This window comes from Lathyrus oleraceus, chromosome 1 (genome assembly GCF_024323335.1).
Source record: "Lathyrus oleraceus cultivar Zhongwan6 chromosome 1, CAAS_Psat_ZW6_1.0, whole genome shotgun sequence".
Taxonomy (NCBI): domain Eukaryota; kingdom Viridiplantae; phylum Streptophyta; class Magnoliopsida; order Fabales; family Fabaceae; genus Lathyrus; species Lathyrus oleraceus.
The window spans coordinates 72,067,119-72,081,051 of record NC_066579.1 but is presented as its reverse complement, the minus strand read 5'-3'; the positions used below and the strand labels follow the sequence as shown (position 1 = coordinate 72,081,051).

General features: G+C 33.9%; 1 protein-coding gene across 3 annotated transcripts; it reads left to right on the top strand.

Moving 5' to 3' along the window:
- The first annotated feature begins 9,364 nt into the window (after positions 1-9,364).
- Positions 9,365-13,251, top strand: LOC127116073 (uncharacterized). Of its 3 annotated transcripts, none has more exons than XR_007801074.1 (3): positions 9,365-10,002; positions 11,582-11,671; positions 12,914-13,251. XR_007801074.1 is itself a non-coding variant. In XM_051047358.1 (2 exons), the coding sequence occupies exon 1, from the start codon at positions 9,519-9,521 to the stop codon at positions 9,993-9,995; it is 477 nt and encodes a 158-aa protein (XP_050903315.1). In that variant the 5' UTR covers positions 9,365-9,518; the 3' UTR covers positions 9,996-10,002; positions 12,914-13,251. The 3 variants fall into 3 exon arrangements, 1 of the variants encoding a protein (XP_050903315.1); XR_007801077.1 differs by having other exon boundaries at positions 11,582-11,746; XM_051047358.1 differs by lacking the exon at positions 11,582-11,671.
- Positions 13,252-13,933: the final 682 nt, after the last annotated feature.

Below are 13,933 nucleotides of genomic sequence, written 5' to 3'. Positions count from 1 at the left end.
CTCATTTGAATCACCCTTATATCAAAATGCACTCATTTTGTGTGAAGAAGAAAGGTCTCTCTCGGATTAAAAACTATATAAAAATTACATTTTCATATGATTTAATTGGATGTATGTCTAAAATATTTGTACACCATGAGAACATAGCTACTAATCTCTTTTTTAGAAGTATACAAATTATTTCATCCTAAAATTTTGTTAGATTAGTAACAAGATGTCACACACAATGTTAAAATAAAGTGCGAGACAAAATGATCTGAATTAAGTAATGAACAACTAAACATATAATAAATAAAAGACACGAGAAATTGATAACTCAGTTTGGTGCAATTATCTCCTATGTCTGGAGGGCTACAATCCAATGAAAAGGAAAATCATTAATTATAAATAGTCAATAGTAAAATCCAATGAAAAGGAAATTCATTAATCTTTGCATGTTTTCCCACAAGGGGTGGCGTGGTAAACGAAATAATGTATCACTTAAACAACTTCTGATAACCCATTTACTAGACTGATTGCCTGTTTGGTGGATGTAACGTTCATTCTGCGAATACACCGCTCATTTCATGGATAACTCGCCTGAAGCGTGGGAACTTGGGAAGTGACATGTCCCAAGGTCATAACAGTGCAGAGAATGAGTTAGAAGAAATTAATCACGCTCTCTTGAATAACATGGAACTTATTGTCTGGTTTCCATGATCCCGTGAGCAGTTGCCACTTCCTAGGAGTATGAGATTAAGGCCCAATGACTTCAATAAATATCTCAACCTTAAGCTTGAGAAGGCTAGTCTCATTTCCGCATATATATATATATATATATATATATATATATATATATATATATATATATATATATATATATATATATATATATATATATATATATATATATATATATATATATATATACCCTATAACAAATCCTAAAGCATGTGCCAACCCTTAATGACTAGGGGTTGTCATGTATTATACTTTTAGCAAGTACAATTGACATCCACTATGGAACCCAGTAAAACTCACATGGGCCACACTCATCGTATCCATCATTCGCTTTCTCCATTTTTCCACGATGATGTTTAAGAAAAACCCCAAAACTGACATCAATACCATCGTCGGTAGTGGAAAATCCATTTCCTCCTGGAGAAAGTATGTCAGTGAGTTTTTGACGGCAAACATCATATTCGCTAACATCACCAAATACCTTGGAGAAAGAATCCATAATCACCTTCTCAAATAAAGATGCTTGTGATGTTCTCCCATACAACAATGATCCAATGGTCATCACAATGCAATATGATGGCTGAGGTGTAAAGAGAGTGTGAACTAATCATGTAAGTTTGGTTGATGCCTTATTGTGGGGTGCCTTCCAAAGGCTTCAACTTAACCTTGACATCGTCATGCCTTTTGGACTAAAGAATGCAGGCACAGCCTATCATAGACTCATAGACGCGGTATTCTCAAAACAAATAGGGCGCAAGCTAGAAATCTACATTGATGACATGATAATAAAGACCTCTGAGGGGGAGAGTCACACCATAAACTTAGAAGATATCCTAGGATCCGTCAAAAACTACAAAAAGCGCCTAAATCCCTCAAAGTGCTCATTTGGCGTGCAAGCAGACAAGTTTATTTCTTTTATGTTAACCAAGAGAGGTATAGATTCAAATCCAGACAAGTTTCAGAACATCATCAATATGAGAAGTCCTTACAATGTTAAATAAGCTCAGCAACTAACGAGGCGCTTAGCCGCTCTATCTCGTTTCCTTTGTGCAGGTGACAAGGCTTTTCACCTTTTTGCAACTCTGAAGAAAAAGGGAAATTTTAAGGGGACAAGTGAATGCAAGGAGGCTTTCTCAAACTTAAAGGCTTTTCTAGCGTTTCACCTGTCTTGACATGCACGATAGCCTGATCTCCCTTATACCTTTATTTGTCTGTTATTGACCGAACAATGAGCTCAATACTCGTCTAGGAAATAGATAAGGTGGAGCGAGTTGTCTATTTTATGATTAATATGTTTAAGAGCACTGAGGTCGAACATTATAAGATTGAGAGACTTGCTCTAGAGGTTGTAGTAACTGCGAGGAAACTCATACCATACTTTCAAGTGGCATCATGTAATGGTAAAAACCAACTACATCATGCGACAAGTCCTAAAAATATGTATTTGGCGAAAGAACAGTTTCCTGGGCGGTTGAATTATCTTAGTATAACATCTAGTATATACCCAAGAGAAGTATCAAGTTACATGCACTGGCTAATTTTTTGTCAGAGTTCAATTTACCAGTAGACAGGTAAGCTCCCCCACTTGGACGCTATAAGTTAATGATGCATCTAACTTGAAGGGAAGTGTTGGAAGGACTAGACAACATGTTGATCGAAAAATTGTTGAAGTTTTAGTTTAAGGCTAGCAACAATCAAGTTGAGTATGAAGCTATAATCCTCGTCATGGTCCTTACCCTTGAGATGGACACTTCGAATTTGAAGGCCAAAAATGAATCCCAATTGATAGCAAATAAAATTTATGAGTGTCATACCCTAATTTTACCCTTAAGATTCTACCTATCATATCATTTGCATTTTAACCGAAATCACAAGAATGGTATCCTTCTAACCTTCACCTCTTTGGATTTGCCTTTGTGGGAGATCATCAAGCACCCTTTGTGTTTTCTTTTTACCTTTTTGCTTGCTTGCATTCTAACTTTGTTAACCTTATTCAAAATACAAAAATATGTGTTGTTTCCTTTTTCTTATTGTACAAGGCAGGGACTTTCAATCAAAAGATCAAGTTTGGTTTCTAAATTAGGGTTTTGATTCCCAAGGTCAAAGTTTGGTCAACAAGTGGTCCACAAGAGTTTTTTGAGTTCTGATTGAAAAAAAATGGGTGTTTGACGTTGGATCAAGGGTTTGCTTATTACTTTGAAATGGTGACATTGACCTAATTCCTAAGAGATCAAAAGGAAAACAAGGAAGAAAAGTACAACCAAAGGGAGAGGGGTACATGGAAATTTACAAGGGAAATAATGCGAGAAATAAAGGGTCTCGTTGTAAGGTAGCCCATGAGAAAATCTTATGTGTGTAAAGTGGCTTAAGCTAACAAATGGATAATATACTCAAAATATGTCTCCCTAGGGTAGTATCGCGAATGACATTCTTACAATAAAAGATTGCAAGTCTATGATGAAACTCAAAATCAAAGCAATAGGTCAAATGTAATAATGTCAAGGTACAAATACAAGTGTCTTAAGAAGTCCTCTAAGTCTAACATTAGGTCACAGGTGATACATCTTTTTGGTCTTTTCATTTTATCATGTTTTTGTCCTTTTTCAATGGATTAGATAACAAGAATTAAAACGAAATAGCTAAAGTATAAATAAAATGCATGAAGATGAAATAGATGACAATGATGAAGTAGATGATGATGGTGATGATGATGATGATGATAGATGATAATTAGAATGCATAAAGTAAACAACAAAATGTTGATGACAAAAGGTATAAGTTAAATGTTAGAAGTCAGGTTACAAAAGGCAATCCCTAGGGGTTCTCTATCCACAATTCAAAGGACTCAAAATATGATGCATTAAGGGATAACCTATCATTGATTCAAAGTGTCAAAAATCAATGATCATTTATCAACATGTTTGAATCAAAGAAGACTGAATCAACTGAAACGTCCATCTATCAATGATTTGAAGTGTGGAAGATCTTATCACCCATGCAATCACAACAAAAGATGAAAATAAATTAAAATATAACAAGGGGATAGAAATTAGTAGTTAGGTTAAATGAAGTTAGTACAATAGAATGGATCATCATAGTACAAATTAATCAAATAATATACTATTAATAAGATGAAGGAACAAAATCGAAATTAATTGCAAAATAATACAAGGATTAAATTGCAATATAGAAAGAAAAATGGGATTGGATAAAAGACCAAAATGCAAAGAGAAATTAATTTGTAATATTAATATTAATTATTAAATTGCAAATTAAAATAGTCAATAAAATGTAAAATAAAAATCACCTTCAGATTGCAAAGTAATATGGAAATTAAATTTCAAAATAAAAGTGTAAAAATGCTTGAATTAAAATATACATTTTAATCAAAATTAATTTGATAACATAATTATGGAAATTAATTGCAAATTAAATCAATTAAAATTGAAAAATAATATTAATTATTATTTTGCAAAATTAAAATTGATGAAAACTAAAAATCAAGATTTACAATTGAAATAAAAATAAAAATAAATCAGAAATTAAAACAATTAAAAAAAATCAGATAATAAATAAAAGGGGGAGGGGTGCAATCTGGAAAAAAGGAGCCCAAAAAGCAAATGGGACAAGCCCAGGGCGCTGAAGCCCAAAACCCTATTTGAGTTGACCATGTGATTCAACGCGTGGTCCATCCAAATAATCAGATCCATTGGATCTGATCTAATGACCCAAACGCGTTATGTGGAAGACCAACACCCACCATTGGACCAGACTACTTAAAAAAGTAAGCAAAAGGAAAGGCCCAGATCAAGAGTACCAATCACATGTGTTTTGACCAAATCAGATGTGAGCATTGGGAGCCACATCACTCGAAACAACCAATCAACACGCGCCATGTAAATGCTTTTGAATTTATTTGAAAAATGGAGGGAGTTGAGTCACGAAGACTTCGTCTTCAACCTCCAAACATATGAAAATCGAATCTCAACATCTAACTGTTTGAATGCACAAACAAGTGTCTGTTGTATTCGTCTTTGCTCATGTATGCTTCCTCCATGCTCAAAATCCATCGATTCAACCTGAGCATGGAGAATTTTGACTTACATTGTAAAGAACAGATAACCTAAATCAAAAATTAAATAACAACGACAAAGCAATAGGATCTCAAAACATAGGGTTGTTGATCACTAGAGCACAACGAGCATAGTGGTAACTTGTTTCAAGTGAAATGATGGTGTTTTCTACCTTGCCGGAAAAGGTGACAGTTGCAGATTTCAACGAGTTGGGGGAGCTTATGTGATGTGGATTTGAATGGTTATCTTGGTCTGGTTAGCTTCAAGGAAGTTCAGGGAAGGTGTTTGGATGCTCAGGTTGTGTTGAAAGCAACTTAAATGTTCCAACCAAATACTCTGTTTTGAAGCTTGTTTGTGAGTGATTTCAACAGGGATTTTGTGGTTGCAAAGCTTGGGAAAATGGTGGAAAATAATGCTCTATTTATAGGAAAGTTGCAGGTGTCTCATACGTGTGAAAAGGTGGAGTAATTATGTGTATCTGAAAAAGTGAAAAATGGAAACTTGCTCACTAAGTGTTGGTGAGCTAGCATGTGAGAGTGTGTGATTATTCCTCCTCTCATTTCGTGTTGTAGAGAGGAATATTTTCCAATCATTTGTGGTCCCCCCAACATTCTGATTTTGCATTTTGCTTGGGCCCATGTTTTACTGCATTTTGGTGTCTTGTGTACCTCACTTTTTGATGCACATGTACTCCACACTTAGCCTCTAATTGTTGCTTTCTATTGTTTTTGCACATGCTTTGGTCATTTGGGAAGGAATGCACATGACTTTGTGACTTGGAACAAAGATGCATAGTTGTTTGGCTTGGTCTAGTTTTATGCACACAACTTGGCAAGACACCATGTTTAGGCTTTGGCCAAATGAAATTGACTTGTGAATTTTAGGCCAAACTTAGGCCAAATAATCCTTACCATGATTTTAACAAGATGCAAAAAGAATTAGGGCAAGGTTTGAAGTGAGAATTCCATAGGTATAAAGTAGTGGTCATGACATGGTTTTGGGCCTGCCTTGGCAGCTTGACTTGTCTTGGCCAATTCAAAATTTGAGATCTTTAGAGGTTGAATTAGGGTTTGAGCCTTGAAAATAAGTTGTAGAGGATTCCATTTATGACATTTGGATTGAAGTAGATCTCCAAAAGGTTTAGAAGTTATAAATTTATGGGGTTTGGACCAAATGGTAGGCCAAACTTGGAAACTAGGCAAACCAACTGTGCACTAACTTGTATACTTTGACAATTTCTTGAATCCCAAGGCACAATGATGGCCATTTGAGGGCTAAATGATGAAGTCTTGATTGAACCTTGATTAACCATGATGATATCTTGAAGTTTGAATGGTATGGCATGGAAATAAACTCAAGAACCATACTTGAACCAATGTAGCAAATGAATCCTTCTTTGACCATGATGAAACCCTAGTGCCATGATGAATAAGTCTTGACTATGATCCTTTTTTCCTCTTGATTTAAACTTAATACCAAGACCTTCTCAAGTGCATCTTGCACATTTTGATACAAGGTAGGGTATCAAGAAACCCTAATTATCAATACCTTGCATTCTATTCATGATCAACCATGCTTGAGAACCAAATGATATGCTAATGAGATGATATGCTAATGAATGAGATGATATGCTAGGATGAAATGAGGGTATGACACATATAATGGAAGGGTTGAAGTAGAAAAATAGAATTTTCTCTATCTTGTCTTGTTCATGTCGGGACTGGTTGGTGTAAGGTCTCCTGAACCAGTCAGGACCACACTGTCGACTAGAAAAAGGTGCCATAGACTCAGTAAAAGTTTTACATTTGTAAAACATTTGAAAGTAATCCTCAAAGATATCTAAAGTGACCATCTTCCCATCAACAAGAGTGAGCTTAACTAGTTAAGGTCATTTGATTCCAAACTCAGGGTTAGGAGGAACTCGAGTCTTTAAAGAGGATTCAAAAGTGGCATTCAACCATCATTGCAAAATCCAAATAGGACCACATGTTTGGAGGTTGTTAGGGTTATTTGGTCTTACCATGTCAGCAACATCCAACACCAGGGATTCATAAAATCCAATAGTATTAATCTGCTCATGCAGATCTTTCTTCCGTCGTGAAGTTGGGTGGCAAGGGGCACGTATTTCTTGGCCACCTGAATGGGTCAAGTGCATAATACGTACCTCGACAACCAATAAGTTAGGAAGGCAATATGTTCGTGTGCAGAAACATCACTTGTTGTTTTTCGATGATCTTCTATAAAAGAACCATAAGTTATTCTGAAGAAGGTGAAAGCAGGATCAATTCTTGTTGCCCTTACAGGTTCGAAATTCAGCCTAGTTGGTCGAAGATCAACTATATATATATATATATATATATATATATATATATATATATATATATATATATATATATATATATATATATATATATATATATATATATATATATATATATATATATAAGAAAGTGGGAGTTATCATCCCACAAGGTAGTTGAAAAGTGTTTGTGGAAGTATCCTAGAAACACATAGAGGCCACAAGCATGTGGGGGTTATAGACAAGACATACTTTGGACAGTTGGATTAGGTCGTAAATCCCTAAATCCTTCCAAAAATGTTCCTTCTTTTGCCCAACCCTATTCAACCACTTAATATACTCAACATTTTCAATTGGAGGAAAAGAACAGAAAACCTGATTTTTGAAGAGGTTAAACTTGGAGGGTTAATCAATGAACACCAGTGGTTCATACCCACGATATATGCGGAAAAAATCCTTAAGAAGTTTGGGTTTCCTAATATATTTAGGTAAATGACCCATAAACGCATGCACCTTACCAGCAAGGATGTAAGGGATGAATGTGGAGCGATACTAGACTTGTATTCCCTCTACTTCCATAGGAGGTTCTGGTACATAAGCATGATCATTGGCGAATATGAGAAGTACAATCTCAGTTGCGAAGCCTGCACAATGTTGTTCTGGAAGCGCCATTTAAAGGTATTAGGTTTTTTGAGTAAGAACTTAAGGAAGAAGAAAGCAAAAGCTAGGGTTTCATTTTTTTGTATGTGATTTGCAGAAATTGGAAGTAGATAGAAAAATGTTTGAGTAAACACATTAAATAGCAAGAGAAGAAAAATGATTCAGTTTTTCTACAGAGAAATTCGGCCACGTGTTGTCTGAGTCGACAAATGGCACATAAAAGCCATGGGGAAAGACAAAATGGAATTTATTTTTTAGTGATTCCATTTTATTTAAAGCTCCTAGAAAATATGAGGTAATCATCATAAATTTTCATGCACATTTGTGACATTTTTGTGTAAAGTAGTCATGATGGCTGCAATAACAATTAATTCCTGAAGTTTTAATGATGTGATGTGTACAAAGGTGAGCAATGTCGAAAGGGTTTAAAAATGTCACCTTTCTTCCACTTGATCATGATCGAAAGTGGATTTTGGGGGGGGGGGGGCATATGTTGACCTGAGATTTTTTGACAAATGATAAACATAATTCGATAGTGATGGCACATTGACCAGATGACCTAGACTGACATCTTAAAGTGTTAGTCTGAGAAACCTCAAGGAGATATATTGAGAAATAAGTTGAAAGAGTCTCAGGAATATACCTAATAGGCTATTCGACATTATCTTGAGAGAACACTCTCCGACAGACTTTGGATACTTAGAATATTAAGGAAATCAAAGATGAATAGGGCTTTACGCACCCAACAAATATCTTCATCGAAGGAGCAGTTGCTAACCTCTAAGTAGTTGGAGAACATTGGATAATGACTTTAGCAGTTTCCAAAGCCATAACAACGTGGTAGAACGTGGAGTAAAGAGTTGCATGCATTCAAGTGACGTGTCAGTGCATGTAGCATTAGAATTGTCGAAGACAGTTAATCCTAGGTAATATTTATAGCAAAAGGTTCGCAAGTTTCACATAAAATTCTTTATAGAACTGGAGTATCCAAGCTAGAGAGAAACATTTTGTGAGAAATTATGTGAGTATGCGTCCCTCTTTATTTTTATACTTTTATGTTTCCTTAATTGAAACAACTTTACTTTTCTTGTCATTTGCTGCATTCTCTTTTAATGTTGTTTATTTCAAATTCTTTTTACTTCAATTCAAACGATATTTTCTTTGAAGTCTATTCACGAATTGTCTGCAATCAGACAATTTTGGTTACGTCTCACACGTACGTCACATTCACATTTTTCACACAAAATCGATCCCGAGATTTTTCGAATTAATCTCGAGGACTTTCAAACTCGTGATTGTTCGTTAAAAATATCTGCGAACAATCTCCGAAATAAAATTTAAAAAATATATTGAATATAATTCAATTTTAACATTTTAATTGAAACAAATAATTTATTCAAATATACATCTTCAAAATTTAAAAAATAATTTAAATTTTTTGTAGGATACTTTTACCACTTAGGATCGAATTAGTAATTATCTTTCTTTATAATCATACAAATGAACCTAAATTTTGGACCAAGCCCAAGGCCTATTATGTGGAAAAAAAATCAAAAAAGAATGTCGTTTTTTCCGTTATACTCGTGGAATATCCTAATCCACTCTCGTCGTTCTCGTCGTGTCACACTCATAACAGAGATGCACAATAATTAAGAAATACTACGTAGTTACTGTATAAAAATATTAATAAAAAATATCAATTTTATTTTCACATATTAGGAGAGTCTATAGTGAAAAATAATAATTCAAACGAAAAAAGAAAAACCATGGATCCCAAAATTCTCATTGTGTTCGTTCTTTTTCTGAATCTCATATCAAAATCGTTCCAAAACCCTAACCCTGATCCTAAAATCCCCAAATCGACTCCATCACCGGCACACCTTGAGCTCGCCAGTTATGGTTTCCCCGTTGGTCTTCTTCCCGACACCACCGTCTTATCCCACGTCATTAACCAAACATCCGGCGATTTCTCCGTCAAGCTCGGTGGCGCGTGTAAAATCACGCTTCCTCCCGATAACTATGTTGCTACCTATTCCGACACTATCACCGGGAAAATTGTGAAAGGTAAGATCGCCGAGCTTGACGGAATTAGGGTTCGTGCTTTCTTTAAGTGGTGGTCTATCACCGGAATTCGCTCTTCCGGTGACGATATTGTTTTTGAGGTTGGTGTGGTCACCGCGAAGTATGCTTCGAAGAATTTTGATGATAGCCCTGCTTGCGAGGGTCAGCACTCTTCTTCATGATGAAAAGGTTAGGGTTTCTCTTTTAATATACGTTGGTGTTTAATTCAGAGTTATTTGTTTACTTTTTCAGTTCAAAATCCATGCAAGTGAATCCCTTCATGTTAGATTCTATAAGAGTGGAGTTAAAGTTTTGATTTTAAATATAGTTTTATTTGAGAATCTTCACATTTGATTGCGAATCCACTTTTTGTGTAAAGATATATTTTGATGCTTTGTCATCACTAATATTTGATTTTAATCCTAACTATTTTAAAAGTTACACATAAGATAAGATGATTTGTGATTTTGGTCTACTTTTTAAAAATTGATAGTGTATTAAAAGTTAACTCCTTTGTTCCTTTGGATTTATGTTGCAAATCAGGATATAAAGATTTAAATATGGATAGAATGACAAGAGATATCTACTACTCCTAGATAGTGCTTTCATTTTTTCTTTGTCCCGACTCTTCGTTCTTGAGGAAAGGGTCCGTTGTTAATTAGAGTTTGATCAGAAGATAAGTGAAGTCTGACGAGTTATTGTTTTGATAAGATGTCAAAGTTGGATATTCCAATCGGTTCGATCTTAAATGAAATCCATTAATCTTTTGTGCCATACCCAACCAATTGGTTGATAGTGCTTTCACTTTCATGCCGTGTGAGCTAATCCACTATGTCTTATTTGTTAGTTTTTACATTGCAAAAGGCAAGAAATGACATGGGGCCCTGCAAGTAATAGATATCTAATCTTTTGGGGACCTTTGTGTTCTTCACTTTCAGAGATTTTTATATCTGCCTGCTTTATGGCTTGTACATATTGACTCGTTCCAACTACAAGCCAACATGTCTCTTATCTAGGTATTAATTTTTTGAGACATCATCATGGAGTTGTGGATTTGAATTTAAATATGATTGTAAAGATATCAATCAATTTTAATGATTTTGCTTGCTATATGAGCTTTTGACAAAGTTCTCTGTTGGTTGTTTGTTTCCTACCGACAAGTTTTTATCTTTTCTTCAACATGAAGATCCATGTAGAGCATTTTGTTTAGGCTGCTAAAACTTTTGTGGTGCTTTAAAATTTTCTTTCTTCTCTCGTTTGTAATAGGTGATATCAGACTTTGAAATAGTTCTACGTTTCTTCTGCAGTCAATTTGTCATTATACCATTGTTCCCCTCAAAATCTTTTTCGTATCTCTTTTGAAATTTTTTCACAGCTCTATCAAGTGTACGATAATGTGGATTTGACTAATATTTTTTTACTGTATTTAACTATTTTTTACATTGTCAATGTTTTTTACATGATTAATCATGTCCCGTCTTAGTTGTCCCTTTTTTATTTGGCTGAGATGATTCATATGGATTAGTGGAACTTAATGTCTTTTGATTTCGTTACACTTCTTTGGAATTATCATTTCTATTGCCTTAAACAAGTGCCTAAGTGGTTGTTTTGGCCCAATTTAACCAATCTTTCTATTGGCTCATATATATTATATTTATCTGTAAACTGCATTTTCCCCCTTTACTACATACCATTGTTCTATTATTACTATTTAGAAGTTAAGTAGCTTATTTGATTAGGTACTTATGTTCATTTTGGTTCTTACCAGTTAACTGGTTCTGCGGACTGCATATTGCATTTCCTAAGTTTGAAGCCTTTTTTGTTAAGCTCGAGTGCTTGACCTTCCACGTAACAACAGGTTGATTCACTTTAACTTAGTACAGCAACAAAAAAAAAAGCAACAACCAAGTTTTATCCCACTAAGTGGGACCGGGTACATGAATCAACTTCTATCATAATATTTTATCTAGAATCATGTTTCTATCATTGATTTTCCATATCTGTATTTATAACTTCTCTTTTAGTTTTTCTAGGTTTTCCTCTACCATAGAATCTACATGTCTTCTCTCTACATGCCTAAATTATCTAGGATCTGTTTGGATTGACTTATTTGAATTTATCTACTACCATAAGTTTTGTGACTTTGTTTGAGCGACTTTATCAAAACAGCTTATAACGTTTTTTAAATTTTTCAAAGATAGCTAGTGAAAACAACTTATAACATATATAAAAACAATTTTAATGATTTTAATTTTTGTTAGAAAAACAGCTTATACGGGCTTATTCATAAACACTTATTTTGTTAAGCACTTGTGTTATAAGTTGCAAGTAAGTTGTTTATTCAAATAGACCCTAAGGCTATTTTCTAATATCTTTTCTACTATAGGAGCTACACACACCAACACTCTCTAATATTGTCATTTATTTTATTTTATTCTGTCCCGTCTTAGCACACATTTAAAACAATATCTTCAACTCCGGTACATTTACTTTAGTCTATCTTACCACACATTCAACACAATATTTTTAACTCTGGTACACTTTATTCTTATGTTGATTTTTAACTGGTACACTTTATTCTTATGTTGATTTTTAACTGTCCAACATTTTGTCACGCATAACATTGCAAATCTTGTTGTAGTCCGATAAATTTCATGTCTCATAATATCTGATTTTAAAAAAATAAAATAAGAAGTAAATAAAATGAATAAGAACGATATATATCTTGTAATAAATACGATCCAAGAAGTGAGCCGGGTTAAATTATGCTGAAGCCATGCCCCGATGATTTGGTGTATATAACTTTCCTTTTTCTTTTAGGAATAGATGATTGAAACGAACGTCAAGCTTTCATTATTAAATTTATTATTATAAAATACCTCTATTTTATTTTTCTAGGTGCATGCATTATTATTAATTATGCATAAAACAAGTTGTTTTGGTGTACCAGAATTTAGGCCAGTTGACTTGACTAATGATATTATATTCAAACTTGTGAAGTTCACGGCACTATTTCCTTTTTAACCACCTTGTGTGTGTGTGTGGAATTTAACGTATATTTCTTCATATTGTTGACATTTTTGTCCTCTCCTTTATACAGGATATTAGGTGCTTATTCTCAGCCTATGTAAAATTCAGCTCCACTAAGTGAAGATAATTTAGTAGCAGCTAGTATTGTGTGAAATATTACTAGGCTAGTAGTGCTTTTATGTAATGGAATCTATGCTACGACGAATTGTGTTGGTCACGTTACTCATTGGACTCTAATAAGAGCACTCTGAACGTATTTTATTTGGTATTCTATGTTGTCATTTGTATATGATGCAATAGTAGTGTGACTTGACTTTCCTAAGTTAAAATGTCATGCAAATTAAATATTCCTCACTTTTTATGAGAGAAGGTGGAAATAAATAATAAAAGTGAGGGATGTAATGGGTATGATTCTATGATCTAATACTTTTTATTTATTTATATTGCTTTAAGGTATGAAAGTTAGCTTTGTTGCTTTTTTTTCTTCCATTATTATCAAGGAGACTCTAGTTTAACTTTATAAATCACTAGAGGTATATATTATTTTTCGTTTCAATTCTATCTCTCTACTACAAAGTACCTTAATTGGACACAAATATGGAGATTGAATTTTCAAATACAGATAACTTTATATTTATGAAATCTCTATAGCTACAATTTTCTAAAAAAAACAAATAGCTAAGAACTAACAAAAAGGCAAACAACTAAAAACTCGAACTCTACATAGAACATACTAAGCATACTAGATCTCACACCACCATACCACCATCAAGAGGATTCACACCTGCCATCTACTCTCATAATCAATATGAAACTTTCGATCTACCATTGGATTTCAAGAAGAGGTGTACCATTTTAAGAAGAGGTGTGACACCTGTTATCCACTCAGAATCATTACAAAACTTTCAATTTGCTATTGGTTAAGATAAATGAAAGAGTTTTTTTTAAATTGTAATTTCTTGGGTCGAAACAGGTTGTTTGATAGAAGTAAGGAAGTGTCGAACTGTGTAAATATCGAAACACTGAAGTAGTGTATCTCGATAGAAATTTTGATTTAGGTCTAATTTTATCGTGTTAATATAATTAGGTA